The sequence below is a fragment of the Bacillus rossius genome, chromosome 8 (genome assembly GCF_032445375.1).
Source record: "Bacillus rossius redtenbacheri isolate Brsri chromosome 8, Brsri_v3, whole genome shotgun sequence".
Taxonomy (NCBI): Eukaryota; Metazoa; Arthropoda; class Insecta; order Phasmatodea; family Bacillidae; genus Bacillus; species Bacillus rossius.
Genome location: NC_086336.1, coordinates 64,272,178 through 64,287,154, shown reverse-complemented (window position 1 = coordinate 64,287,154; position 14,977 = coordinate 64,272,178). Strand labels below are relative to the sequence as shown.

The 14,977-nt window shown below is 40.6% G+C and overlaps 1 protein-coding gene across 3 annotated transcripts in view; it reads right to left on the bottom strand.

Moving 5' to 3' along the window:
• Window positions 1–2,976: 2,976 nt before the first annotated feature.
• The window catches only part of LOC134535087 (carboxypeptidase D-like), a 30,905-nt gene continuing 18,904 nt past the window's right edge, over window positions 2,977–14,977 (bottom strand). Inside the window, exons 5-10 of one of the 3 annotated variants that reach the window (XM_063373950.1) lie at window positions 14,609–14,796; window positions 12,797–12,901; window positions 10,654–10,839; window positions 7,681–7,796; window positions 5,730–5,909; window positions 2,977–4,121 (exon numbers count right to left, since the gene is read on the bottom strand). In XM_063373950.1, coding sequence (XP_063230020.1) covers window positions 3,810–4,121; window positions 5,730–5,909; window positions 7,681–7,796; window positions 10,654–10,839; window positions 12,797–12,901; window positions 14,609–14,796 — 1,087 coding nt within the window. In that variant the 3' untranslated portion in view covers window positions 2,977–3,809. The remainder of the gene's footprint in view (window positions 4,122–5,729; window positions 5,910–7,680; window positions 7,797–10,653; window positions 10,840–12,796; window positions 12,902–14,608; window positions 14,797–14,977) is intronic. The other 2 variants (XM_063373951.1, XM_063373952.1) reach the window with 2 other exon arrangements.

Below are 14,977 nucleotides of genomic sequence, written 5' to 3'. Positions count from 1 at the left end.
GTGTGCCAAATAAAACTTTATGGAAATGAAACTACAGCAAAACCCCTTATTTGCACTTTTCATGGGGACAAAGTAAAAAAGTGTAAAAAGCGGGAAAGTGTAAATAAAGGGAAAAGTATAAAAAGGAGTACAGTTTACCTTATTTAGAATTTTTTTCCTTTTGTTTAATAGCACATACTACAATGCAGGTACAAACACACTAACAACAAATTTTACTTTAGTATTTAATCAATTATTAATTTACCACATTTGACAAAAATAAAAAAAGAATGAAAGCCAAAATGTTTTTCTGATTACTTCCTAAAAAATAAATTTGAAATTTTCTTCTGCTTGCTTTTTTGGCTGTTCAAGGAGATTATTTGCCTCTCCAAATTATAAATACAGTTGCAACCGGCAGGGTTTATAACAAATACGGGCTACATACACATTGCTCACAGTAAAAAAATTTTTAAGAAAAGGCCGCAAATTGATGAATGTTTACCGTCAATAGCGCGCCAAACGCGGAGAAAGGTCATTGTACTGGGTCAGCTGCTGTAACGACGCGGCGGCGCATGCGCACTCTATGCTCCGCCCAGACTCATGACGCCATCAGCCGCCAACCAATAGATGCGAGCTTAGCGGAAAAAAATATAAGCTCCACCTCCCGTGTACCAATTTTATCCAGTTCTAATACCAGTTTATTGGTATACGCACCAGTTTTCTCGCTGCCGTGACATGTTCAAGTTTATGTTTATATTATCATGATGTCTTGGTACCAATAATTAATTATTTACGATCCCCAGAAATAAATGGTTAGTTTAAAAAATATGGCGTCAACTGTACAATACTTCCCAAATTATAAAAGACGTATAAAACAGTTACCAAGACACCGCTCATTTTATCTTGTGAAGTTTATGTCTCGTACCAGTATTTCGGCTAAGTTGTGACATAAATACAGTATCAGAACTTACAAGCAGCCATGTTTGTACATTCATGAGTTTACGTTTTTCCCTCGTGCATTTTAGATTGTCTCCTGCTATAATTACTCGTACTTTTACACGCCTAGGCTTAAATTATTACATGTTTAGAAATAAAAGCAACTTTTCATGTTATAAAATATGTATATTTTGCTATTTAAAATGTTCATTGCCTACTAGCTCCACGGTATTTTCTGGTTGTTTATGGTTGTTACGTGACGTAAATAGCGGGATTGATTCGATTTTTGAGACGTAATTCGCGGGAAAGTATTGTATTGGACTATATGGGAACCAAACGGGACCTGAAGAATATAGTGCAAATAACGGGAAAACGTAAATAACGGTAACGTAAATAAGGGGTTTCGCTGTATTCTGAAATACATTTTTTAACTTGAATAGTCATTATAAGGTATAATAGCAACTTTAAAAATACCTATAATTTATTAGCCAGGAAAATTGTGCTTGTGATGAATATGGTGACAAAGATAGGCAGGTATTCAACATTGTGTTGGTTCTTTAAAGCATTAATAACATGGTAATATCTTTCAGGTAATTTTCAAACTAAAAGTTGCAGTCCAATAGAATCCTGGTTTGATATCTATTTTCAACAAGGATTTATATTAAAATACTGCCGATCTTGTTGCAATTCATTAAATTTTTAATACTATCTATTTAGTTTTTGCACATTTTAGATGTTAAAACTTCTATGGCATTGCTAAAATATTAACCTGAAACCTTTTGAAACACATAACACTGTATATGCAATCATTTTGTAAATACCGCCTACAAACAAACCTTAACTAACTGATTTAACATTATTATTATATTATGTTATTTAAGAAAAGTGGTGAGATATGAGTCATGTTCCTTCAGGTTAACAATTGCGCATTCTGCCACTAAGTATCAGGACAATTTGATTTTAGGAAGGCGACTAAGTATTATAAGCAATGTACTGCCATTTTTATAACATATTTTGAAACTTGGAATTACTTTTCACTTTAACTTATGTATTGAGACTGTTTGGTTTGAGTGGAGTATTTAGGTAGATTAAGTTGGTAGCTTGGATGTGAATATGTGGCAACGTGGTGAATGACTTGTGTGTGTTGTGTGCGTCCGGGCTGCACGGAAAATGGATACGTGTTAACGGTCACCACTATAAATGGAAATAAAGACCATCTTGAGCATGATTAGGGGTAGAACAAAACAATAACAATCTTAGTTTACCAAACATACTCCAGGATAATTTCACTGTTTCACTTGGCACAACAATACATTTGGTGTGTACCCTAATTTTAAATGATTTTTACATAAGTGACTATATACGGGTTTATGTTGCTACACATGGGGCCACCATCTTTGCCCCACATTTCCGTTCATTTACTTCTGTCCATTTTCATGAAATTCTGTATAGTTTACTGAGAACTAAGATGTTTACACATCAAAAATTATATCCAAGATATATTTTGTTTCACCTTTATGCGTAGTTATCACTTGTGGCGAAATGTCAAAGGCCTGAAGGCAATGAAGATGCTGCCGGTACGATAGTTGGGGGGGAGGGGGGCGCCTGCCACATCAAGATAATGGACACCTAATGTTGCAGCCAGTAACTAGGTTCTAATTGTCATTGTTAGCAAATGACACATGCAAGTGTACATACGTATTTGGGTCAGACTACAGTCCTCAATTTTAAAATAAATTAAATGACTGTTTTAAACTGGGTGAGTGTCATGTCAATCCCAATATTTCAAATGTGCTCACTGTAAATTTAATTATGTTTTATTTAGTTGCGTAAGAAACTGGTAATAAATTTATTTATGAACACTAAAACTACAATAATCCGATTGATAACAATTCTGATTACTGAGACACAGGGTAAATTATTCTACAATAAACGCTTGCGAAGCCTCCCACATGCAATATTGCGGCCTCGACAGAACTACAGGCGGCGAGAAGTCTGAAGTCGAGCAAACTCAGTGCAACACAGACACAAAGTACAGGACTGAACAACATATGACATAAGTACTATTACAAAATAACTTTAATTTGCATGAACACACACGCAACAATACAAGCGTATAAAATTTTTGTTTAAAAAGAGTCACACATTCTTGTAATGTTATCACAAGCGTGCAATTATAGTTCATGGACGTTTAAAGTCTCAATAGTGATGTGCTTCTTCTTCTACTTTACCTCTCAAGTCTGCAGCACGAAATTTGTGCTACCTCGGTAACGAAGTTTATGGAATTATAAATGTCACTGTGGACAATGTGTTATTTTCGGTTAAGAATAATATCTTAAATAAATGGCATTGAACTTTCGAGTCCACTACCTGATATGTTTCGTAACTATCTGCATGTGTTTTTATGAACTGTACAGTTCAGATATTAGCCAGCCGGTGAGAAGTGAACAGTGATGAGGACAGTTTGAAGACATGCACTAAACTTGAAAAACAGTCTACCTCATCTTTAATCTATGGTGAGGAAGAGAGCGGTTACGCCTGACATGTTGCCAGTGTGGTTCACTATTGTGCATAGCTCCCCACGAAGCAGCCGGCTGTAACTTCACGACAAGTGCGATGTTATATATATATATATATATATATATATATATATGTATTCTCTTTGATTAACATTTAAGGTTGTGACAAAAATATGACCCAGAAAAACTTTATGGTGCTTAATATACAACATATTATTAATATGAAAAAAACAATCCTTATCCCTAAATATGTTGGACGGCATGCAAACTTATTCGTGGTGTGGTTGATGGAAAGTGAACAACAAACTGCCTATCGGTCTCGTGAACAGAACACAACGAGTTTCGATCCTGCAACCTGCTGTAGCACGGTGCGCGTCACCAGGTGCAGAGGAGGTGCAGTGCAGGTGCGAGCAACGCCACGGCGCCGTGCAGGGCCCGGGCCAGCACGGCTGTGGCCCGGCTCCGGGCCTGCGCGCTGGGCGGCACAGCGGAGCCGCGAGGCGTGCCAGAGGTGTCCGTGCTAGTGTTGGCGTCCGTGCTGGTGCTGGTGGCGGTCGACGTGGTTGTTACCTCGAAGCCGGCAGGGTACAGGGCGACGTCCAGCCACGTGGCACTGGTCGACCACGGCGTCGCCGGCGCGGCCACGCGAAACGGCACAGTGAGGTTCTCGTAGCCCTCCTTGTGCACCTGCGGCACCAGGCCCGCTAGTCTCGCAGTCCTCGGTTCAAGGATTCAACTAGGGTTGGTTCTACTGCAGATTGGGAAATGTAATGTTATAAGTTTGGCAAACTGAAATGTTTCACCGTGTCTTTTTCTGCGGCATTCATCAATTGCTTGCTGTTGCTGTTTCCATAAGGAGATTTGAATCTTAGGCTTCCCCTACGTGTTTACTGTTAACAACAATATATAATTCTTGCAGAAGTTCTAACAATACTGAAAAAGCAAAATCTTGTCTACAGTTAATCATAATAATAAAATAATACAAACTACAATAAGTTATTTCAATCCCATTGCATTTTTCACATAAGTTTGTAACCGTATGTTGGTGTAGGCTCGGAGGGTGGTTTCGATTCGACAAGTTGTTGAGTGGGCGCCACTGTATGTTTAGGGGCACATGGACCCGGCTGCTGAGAGTTCTCTCAGGGCGTGTTGTCGCCTATGTGGTAGCGAGATTCAACCCCTCTGAATATGAGCTACTTAACAAGATCTGGCTCGCTCTCATCATCGGGCGTGCTATAAGCATAACATGTTACAGTGGGCTCTTGAGGCGTCCCACACGCCTGCTAGGTGTAGATGTCAACATGTGGCCAAGAAATAACACGAGATTCCACAACCCGTATTTTAGTACAGCCCGCCCGCTCTTAAGTTCAAAGTAAGCAGTTAAAAGGCCCTGTGCCTGGAATCAGTTACGGTGAGGTACAGGCCACCCTCGTGGTCGTACCTAAGTACACATCGGTTGGTTTCAAAGTCCCGTCGAGGGGAAGCAAATAATGAATTGAACTAAACAGTCTGCTGCCCGAGGCAGGCCCCAAGGACATTAAGAAAACAATTTGGATTATTAAATTAGAACAGAATTGCCAGTGGTGAAGACAGACTGGATTGGAAGGGCTCTCTCTCCAAGGCATCATGGTGCCAGAAAAAGCTACCGTTATAATTATAATCTGATTACGTGCCACAGGTTGTTGGAGATAAATAAACAAGGCAGTCTCCCCAAGCACTCATTATCAAAAAACAAACAGTAATTTATTATCTAATATGAAAAAAAACGGTGCCAGGTTCGATCAAGTTTGGGTCCGCTCGGGGTCACCCGGCAGTGTCTTTGTGAAGAACATAATTTACTCAAAACAATAAAACACAATAATTTACGTCAGTCAGCTAGACACAAAACACTTGGGGCGAAAAGAAAAGTTTTTCAATATTATTGTTTAAAATAGGGAAACGAGGCACTTTACTCGTCTCTTAGATTGTTGTCCTGTTTTCTTTCAGTAATTCATACGTTTGGTAGTGTTTATGATCTCAATGGGCAGATTGAGAGCATGTGTTTCTACAGTAAATTGTGTGCCAAGTTTCCGAGCGCGTTATTATTCTGTGCGCGGTTGTCCCAGGGACTACAGCTGGGGTTAAGTTCATTGTGCGAGTCCACAAGCCTCTTAGGTGGAACCTGTTTCCAGTGACAGAGCCGGTGCACAGTCATCATTCTATTTATCACACCGACTGGCACTGCCCTAATTACACCTAACTAAAGCCAGGATAGCAGATTTCACGTCCTGCAGATGAAACATAACAAACACCGACCTTGAGGGTGTACGTCCCCGGCAGCAGTATCCGCCAGAACTCCCCCCGCTCCGAGCTCGAGAACGCCACGCTCCTGTTGTCCACCGTCAAGTGGGTGCCAGACAAGGACCGGTTGGTGAGGTAGTCTCTCACCACCCCCTTCACGCCGCGGTGCGCTTGGCTGATGAACTCCAGCAGTGCCTGCAGACAAGTGAAGCACTCAGCGCGGGTGACTCGCTGTCCTCCCGCAGTGCAGGATGTTCGAAACCAGCGCCACGCCAGCCCATAGTAATGTTACATCAACAAAAACCTTGGTTTGCTATTGAAGTTCATTCTAACACAGATAGAACTTCTTTTTAGAAATTCTGCTCAAACCTATTTCTGTGCGGAAAGTTCTTGAAAAAATGTGTGCCTAAAAGTGCTAATGTGCACTTAGGAATAATTTTATAGTTGTGAACCAGAATGCCAAACAAATGAAGAAGCTAAATGATTACAGCTGTCTATTGTATCTAGATATTAAGGTGTTATAACACTTTCATAATTAACTCATTTTCATTTTGGGTATAATTTCCTTACATGGGTTGTTTATATAACTTCGGAACTCAACTTGGAGCGGAGAAGGCGCGTGGTCTGAGCAGCCCCCTCGAATAAGCCAGTTCGCAGTTTGTGCGAATCCACCTTCGTTTTCAAGAAAACTCCAAAATCTGGACTCCAAACATCGCTGTCGGATGATGATATTAGTTTTCAGAGTGTCTAAAGGTAGTTGTCCCATGATTTAAAGCTTACTATGTTACAAATATGTCGAAAAACCTTCAATATTTTCAATATTTTCATCATTATTTAGTGACAGTCTAGATTCTGCTTCCTCAGCTGCAGTCCACAGTTTTATTTGCCACTGCTATTTATTACCACGTGACACACCTTTAACTACTGTAATTAACAAATGGGTGCATGTACTTGTGTATGCACGTTAGAAGTTATATTTACTTGGCGTGATAAAAAACTAACTTCAATTTTGTATGAAAATAATTAATATAAATAAAATGATAAAAGTACTTGAGTGGTTTTTAATACGCGGTTTGATAAAGTATGAATTCAATCAAACTGAAAAAAATTAAATAAACTTAGTATTCAATATTAATATAAACATTTAATTTGTATAAAATTAATTATTTAATTTAATAAAATAATTGAGATAAATTTTAATTAACAATGAATATTAATAAATATGCTAAAAGTTGTTACTAATTAATAAACTTTAATTATTTATTGAATAATAATGTAATTATTTATAATGCAAATAAATCATAGTTGCATGCAGGAACACTCCCATAAAAACGGCCAGGAGACTTCTAAACCTTCCAGACACTCCCTGCTTACAAGCAACACTGACATCATTAAACATTCAAAAACGTAACCTCACTTATGTAAAAACACTTGAAAATATTTATAAACAAAATTTCTATCACTAATATTCACAATAAATAAAGGTTTTTAATGATATTGATCAGTATTGAATGTCAATCACTAAAGTATAAGAATTAACATAATGGTTATTTATATGTAGCCTTTTTCCGTACTGTAAAAATTTTGTTCCCGTGTGCACGTGCATAGTAAAAATTCACTCATCATTTTTTTCGTGACGAGCCTAAAACATCTTTCTTGGCTCAACAGTTTTTTGTAGACATAACGAACTAACTGACTGTCTGTCTATGATGAAGGCTAAATAAATACGTATGCATAGACTTGGAGTTTAGCCTGCTGCTCAGTATTAATGCAAATTGAAAGAATTGTGGCCACGTGCACAGACAGACACAATTGTATACTAAATTTCTTAAAATGTACATGATAAATGGGGCATAACCAAGCAATATTTGCAGATCCACAAAATTATTATTTTTTTCCGGACAAGTCGTCACTCTCCGGTAACACATCTGTCTGTGCTGCCAGTGGGAAGTGATCGACCAATCACCTGCCGGTTTTCGTCCCAGAGCTGTGGCAGCAGCCTCGCGGACGGGTACTTGCAGCAGGACAGCTCGAGCGTGAGCTCCAGGCAGCCCCGCGCGTAGTTGTAGTCCTGCATGCCTCCTGCCAACACGACCACCACCCCGTCAGCCCGCTCGCTCCCGACACAGCGAGCACTTGTCGGAACTCAACCGGCACACAAAAATTTTAAGTTTATTTTCAACACATTTCAATGAGAGCAACTGCAGGGGAGCTGAATTGTTGCCCCTTGGAAGGGCAGCCCATCAGGATTTTTCTGACAGTGGTTAGTTTATATTAGATTAGGTTAGGTTAGGTCACTTTACAAACCAACCACTGTCAGAAAAATCCTGAAGGGCTGCCCATCCAAGGGGCAACAATTCAGACAACCTTTCAAAAACACCACTGTCAGAAAAATCCTGAAGGGCTGCCCTTCTAAGGGGCAAGTTTTCAGGATTATTTAAACACTTAAAGAAACATGTTTTCAGAAATTGCATGGGCTGCCCTTCCAGTCGCTTTACAAACAAACCATTGCTAGAAAAACCCTTTAGGGCTGCCCTTCCAAGGGGCAGCATTTCAGTTGCCCCGAAACTGCTAACGGAATGTCTTCTACAGCTGCACGACATATAATCGAATGCAGCCTGTTTTACCCTTGTTCCGTAATGTCTTACTGACTGAAAGAAAAATAATCTTCGCAAGAAATGAACAGTGCTCAGACTAGCTAGACTACACATCAATATGCTGCATTATTTGTACTTGCTTGAGGGTTTTGCCTACACCAACACCTGTGTGGGATAAGATGTCTACTTGTCCTACTTGCATTTACACTCTGATGCAGAAGGAGAAAACTGCATCCTTTGTTTAGCAGAAGTCATCCCGTTTCTTCTACACACACCAGCTATCTCAGGATAGAACATAAGAGGATATACAGGCCTATGAAAGATGATACTGAGTGCATTATTTTCTTTACTCCATTTCCAAGACTATATTCCACTTAAATCACCTACTTGGAATTGCTAACGATCATCTTTAATTAATGCTGATTCTGGATTTCATAATTATCATAACACTCATACTCACACTTCTTGTCAGTAAAGAAACCTACAATATTGCTGTGGATGCTGTTAATGGGTCGTGAATGCTCAGAACACAGGGTGGAATCTTAGTCCCGACTACTATCTGAGAATTTACAGATTTTTATTTCAGTTTACCACCCGACTGAACATTGGCTAAAAGTGACCACTGAGCCACAAAATATCATTGAGGATCAAAGTATGCAACCTACACTTGTAACAGCTCCGTAACGACAAAGTTATTTTCCTATCGGGATACTCAGATGACAGCCCCAGACCTGCCAACATTCAAATTTAAAAAATCATGAGGTCCTCCATAAAAATTTTCAGGCCGATAAATACAGGTTAGATATAAAAAACAACAAATGAGAATCTTTAAATTTAAGTGACATACCTGGTCATATGTTACATGGTCTCTGCTTCAAAATTTATTTCAACAAATTATAGGTTGCAGATTTAATTTAGTTTAACATAATTTAGCGCCGTCGTGTAGTGATCATGCAGGGCCGCAACTAAAAAAAAATGTAAAATAACATTCTGCTCGTGTAACACTATTATCACTGTTCACAGCAAAATTAATTTTTTTATTGGAAGCAATACACTTCACGTGTTGATTGTGTTTTTTTGTAGCGACATGCTTCACAATGTCTCCTCTTCCACTATGCGAGATAGAAAAATCAGCACGGCACACACTACAAAACGCAAAATTGCTTCCTTTACGTGACTCGAGTATTGATGGAAACTCGTTACTGTAAGCTTTCGTAAAACTTGTTTTGTAACTTTTACAAACAAAATCTTGGGGCCCCAAAAAATCGTGAGTAAACACTATTTTGGCGTGAGGGCGTGAGATGGACCTTAAAATCGTGAGCCTCACACCAAAATCGTGAGAGTTGGCAGGTCTGCAGCCCAGTAACACAAAACCACTTTCTTGTAACCTACGAGAATGAACCCCTCGACTCGTGGCAAACTTGTATCGTGTGAACATCCACCGAGTCTGCTGGAGACTATCAGGTATACAAGGGATTGCATACAAGCTATCTTCCTTACACAAGTCCAAAGAAAACAAACAGAAAATTATACCTAGCATCATTAGAAACTAATATTTACAATTTTTTCCCACTTGCATATTCAGTGGCGGATCCAAGGAGGGGCACCAGGGGCAAGTGCCCCCCCCCCCCCCCCCTCCTTCCCGAAAAACCAGTTTTCTGCTACATTAATATTGCCGACAAAAATGATTGTTTCTGAAACCAATAAAATATTTCAATATAATTAATGAATTTCTTGTAGAATCATAAAGTCTGGTGGTTGGATGTTATGTGTAGTGTGAGTAGATTAAATACAAATTTAGTAATTTTAAGACATTTTTTCTCTGGCTATTCTGAAATCCTAGAGTGCCCCCTTCGAAGTGAACCTCTGGATCCGCCACTGTGCATATTTATCCTAGTACATTGCTGTAAGATTTAAATAATGTTTAGTAAAACGTTTGACACCGCGTTGTCAATAAGCACATAAAATTGTACCATGTGTACTGTAGAGTATTTTCCTTGTGTACTGGCTAAATTTGGAATAAGTGATCACTCCCTTGCTCAAGTTTCACGTCATGTTTCGCTGCCAAGGAAGAGGCCATGTAACTTAGGTTCACACCTCATAAAATTCATCAATACTCCCACAAGGAATATGATCCTGCTCGGGTGTTACCCTGGTTAGGAGAAGAAATATGGGTCTTTTACATGCCTGCCACTGTTACCAGTGCCAGACACGGGTTCCGAGAACCGGGAAACAGATTCGCCATTTCCAATCGCAGCATGTTCCTGGTGAGCGCACGGAAGAGGCCAGCGTGCACAAGGCCCTAGCCGCACGTCAGAGCAGGAGGGAGCAGCCTCACTGACCTGTCAGCGGGTACCACGCCGCGCCGTTGGTGATGCCGTCGCGGAAGGAGTTCTGGCCGCAGGACGCCCCTAGGTGCTCCGTTGGGTTGTCGTGCATGGTGGGGTGCGTCGAGGCGTACCGCCTGGCCAGGTGGACGAACACGTCGTTGTCCGGGGTCAGGAACGGGTCGTTCATGTGGCCCGTCTCTGTCGTGCCACGAGGAGGGGGGGGGGGAAACACGCGTTATTACCGGTGCTGGCACCGAGCTCCCGCTTGGTTATCCGATTATTCCATCAGACACAGACACAGGGGCTTAGCCGAGGGGGTTCTAACACCCCCCTCAGCACCAAATCTTTAATTAAATTTCTTATTCATCACTCAAACAAATTTCATATTAAAAATTAATAAAATTTGTATCATTACAATATTTAAATTTAAGTACCGTAAACTGCTAAAATAGCACTATTTTACACCTTAAAATCCAAATTTTCCCGGGGGAAGACCCCCGGACCCCCCGTTTTAATACGGTGGGGAGGGGGGGAGGGCATGCTTCTTAACATCCCCCATACACAAATCCTGGCTACGCCACTGCACAAACACACCGAGAACCTAGCAGTAATTTCATTACTCTAACTACCAGTCATTGTTTTGCCCCTGTGGGGATTGTTACTAGATTTATGTACCCAAGTGAGAACATATAAACCATTGCCAATTGCAGTAATACATCACCACTACAGCATTATGACCCATCAGCCATCACTTTTAGGTCAGAAGTACTGTATGTCACTTGATAGTTGTCGACACACTACCTTCGCATTTACCCCTTAATACCCAAGTCACAGTGAATAATTTGTTCACATAAAATGCTTCAACCACAAGTCAGGGAAAACTATTCAGTGGCTGGATTTAAAGGAAATTTATCAGAGATTTTAATGACGTCTACAACCTTAATGGCCAATTCACTGTACACAGATTCATGTATCAATAATCAAGCAGAGCAACAGAACTTTATCGCCAAGTTACTTAACATGTTTCGAACATGACCCACACAATCTTGACAGAGAGACTTAACTAGTAATTCTAAGCTATGAAACTTAGAGACTTGACTGTGCAGAGATAAGAATATTTATCTATCTGTACGGGCAAATAATGCTTTTAATATTATAGTACGTATATGATACTCCTTGAAGAAGGTGAAACTTATAACTTAATTCGAAAGCACAGAGTCTATTTCCTTGCATTAAGATCCATTTCCGAGACAAGACCCACAGATACCAAGCATTGCAGAATAGTGAACACCACCTTAAATACAGCTGACGGATAAAACAAGGTAGAAAACTGTGCGATGTGACATTCTAGTGGTTAAAAGTAACGTGGGGTTTTAACACACTAATGACATTTATGGGCTACATAAGTTGGCTCATACATAACAAAAATAACAAGAAATAATTAAGTAAACATTAATTTTTTAGTTGATACAACAGCTAGTTAGTTAATATTTTTTATCACATTTACTTTGTTCAAACTACAAAGCAATTAGTCAGGTAGATGCAAAAAAAAACCTAAGATAGATTATAGAACCTATTATTATTTGGGGGAAAGAAAAAACCATGCCAGGAAATATAGAGTACGTGTAGGCTAAACATTTGCCATGCATTTGTGATACTACAGTGCTTCAGTTGGAGATGTACATTTTGGAATTGCAAGCATTAAGTAGAAGAGGGGGGGAAAACAACAAAACAAATCGGTGCTAGGATGCTGAGAAAAAGCAAAGATGAAAACAAAACCACAAAAAAAATTTTTTTTTTTTTTTTTTTTTTTTTAATTCATTGGCTATTTGACTGCTAGGGTCTCTGTTGAATTACTCTGTGAAATTTTTTGTTTTATCCTATAGGTATTAAATTCAACTGTGTTTTCCTGTTGCTGATTCACATTAGTCAATGGAAAAGCATCCATTCATAGGAACAACTAAATATCAACAAAAATCAGCATGTTGATCCCAATCGAGATATGAATTCACCCCAGTTTAAAGCCACAGTTCAAATTCTTTTTCTCAGCAAGGGGCAACTTCGTGAGCAGGCAGGCAAACTGGATGCGTGCGCGGCGAGACATGCGGAGACCGCCAGTACCAGTGCGTGCAAGCTGTGCGGTCACAACACTAACTAGTGGACAGACTGAGTTGCAGACCGTTGTAGCGCTTCTTCACTCCGAACGGATCCTCCTCATTTATTTCCGAAGAGTCCAACGATTCCAGTACGGTTTTCCACTCTGTGGAATGAAATAACATCTGTGAAGGGTGAACACCTGGGTACCGCAAAAAGGACAGGGATACAAGATTCTTACACAAATTTCACATACATGATGGATAGAGGAAGACCTTCAAAAACTTTTCTAGTAGTATGTGAAAATTCTATTTTCATTATCTTTTTCGTACCTTGACATTAAACAATGTTTCATGAGCCTTGGTGGTAACTGTCTAAGCAACTAAAAAAGCTTGGATTTCACCTTACTTATCAACACCTACAGCAATTTTGCACGTCTGTGGTCACGGATGAAACTATTCAAGCTGTGCAGCAAGACGCACATCCAGGGGCTCAACTTTAAAATTTTTGAACATTTTGTACTTGAAAACTCAGTTCTATGGGTTTCAGTTCTAAGGCTGCAATTTTAATTTCCACAAGCACACAAAATAAACACGTAGTTCTGAAAAGCACACATAATCCAATCAATATATTTGTAAGATTTAGGGTATGGTCCCACTACCCTCTAACAGGACCATCATGTCGGAGGGCCCGGAAGGAAGGGGGAGGGGGGTGGGAATCTCCAGGGAGGCATGGATAAGTCCACTCTGATAAAAGTGCAAAATTACAAGTTAACTGCTAATAGACAAGTTATGAAATATACACAGATCATATTTACAGCTATGGCCATAGAATCGTTTAGTCCTCAATTTTTTTTTTAAATTGCAGATTTAAATATAATTGTACATTAAGGAAGGAGCAACCAAATTATCAGTCCCCCGGCCCTTAGCTTCTCTCGGCGGCCCTGCGCTATGGGATCTCCGCTGTTCCCGTGCATCTCCACACCAGGCGAAGAAACTCAACCTTGACCAGAAACATCGCATTGGGTTTGGCTTGGTGAATACTTTTCATAAGGACGTCTGAGGTGGGGGATTTTCTCAGGGTGTTGCTTCACAGATGGTTGGTACATTGGTTTCTGTGTTTCACCAACCGCAAGGTCATAGTGGGGAACGACTCAGCCACGGCCTGTTGTAGGAACCACCCCAGCATCTGCTCGGAATGAGTAAGGGTAAACGGCTGAAAACCAAAATCAGAACTGACCGGATCACAATTTCGAACCTAGATCCTCTTGAAGGGAAAGTCCGACCTGGCCTAGTGGCGTTGGTTCATCCTCGATCACATCCACTCCGCAGGCTCACAGGAACCAACACTTCCAGCTGTTCCAGAAATATTGTTTGCTTACGCTAGAAAAATGTCTAGGATCGTCCCTGCCAGCACATATGTTTTTGTTAAATTAATTAAACGTAAAGTAGTAATTTGATGCACAGCACTAATACAGTAACGCAGCATCAAACACTTACCGAAATGAAACGCGGACAGGGGCGCAACAACAGGGGGGGCAAGGGTATTTTGCCCCCCCCCCCCCCTAGAAACCTTGAAGTGGGGGCAAACAGGGGCAAAGAAAGTGCTGTGTAATCAATTTTTAGATAATAATACTGCTTTTCCACCTTGAATACAAATTTTCCCGGAGGAGCCCCCGCTTCAATAGGGGGAATCGATGATTCTTTATAAAAATGTATATTGCCCCCCCTCCCCTTGGAAATTTAGTTGTTGCGCCCCTGAACGCGGACATACAAAAAGTAATGAGATTTTGAAAACCCCAGCAACACGCCACGGCGCAAGGTCCCGACAGTTCGTGCCAGGGTCCCGCGCCACTCACAGTCGAGCTACTCACTGTCCGCGGGCGTGTTGTCGTACGGGTAGTTGGCGACGAGCGCGCCACCGTGCAGGCTGGCCGACAGCACGAAGGGCCGCGACGCCAGCCACGCCATCACCGCGTCCCGCTCCGGCTGCACGGGGATGGTGTTGGGACGGAAGCGGTCCGGGAAGTTGCGATTCAGGTCCATGCCCCTAGCGTTGTCCCTGCCGTGCACACACACCCAGCCTTCTTTCTTCCTTCCAACTCAATCTTAATAATCCCTCAGAACTTGTTTACTTTGTAAGATTTCCAGTGGCATTGTTTCCTTTCATTAAAAAATTTAATTTTTTGCATAATTAGCTGTATAACTGACATTTTGCATAATTCCATGACCAACCAAAAAAT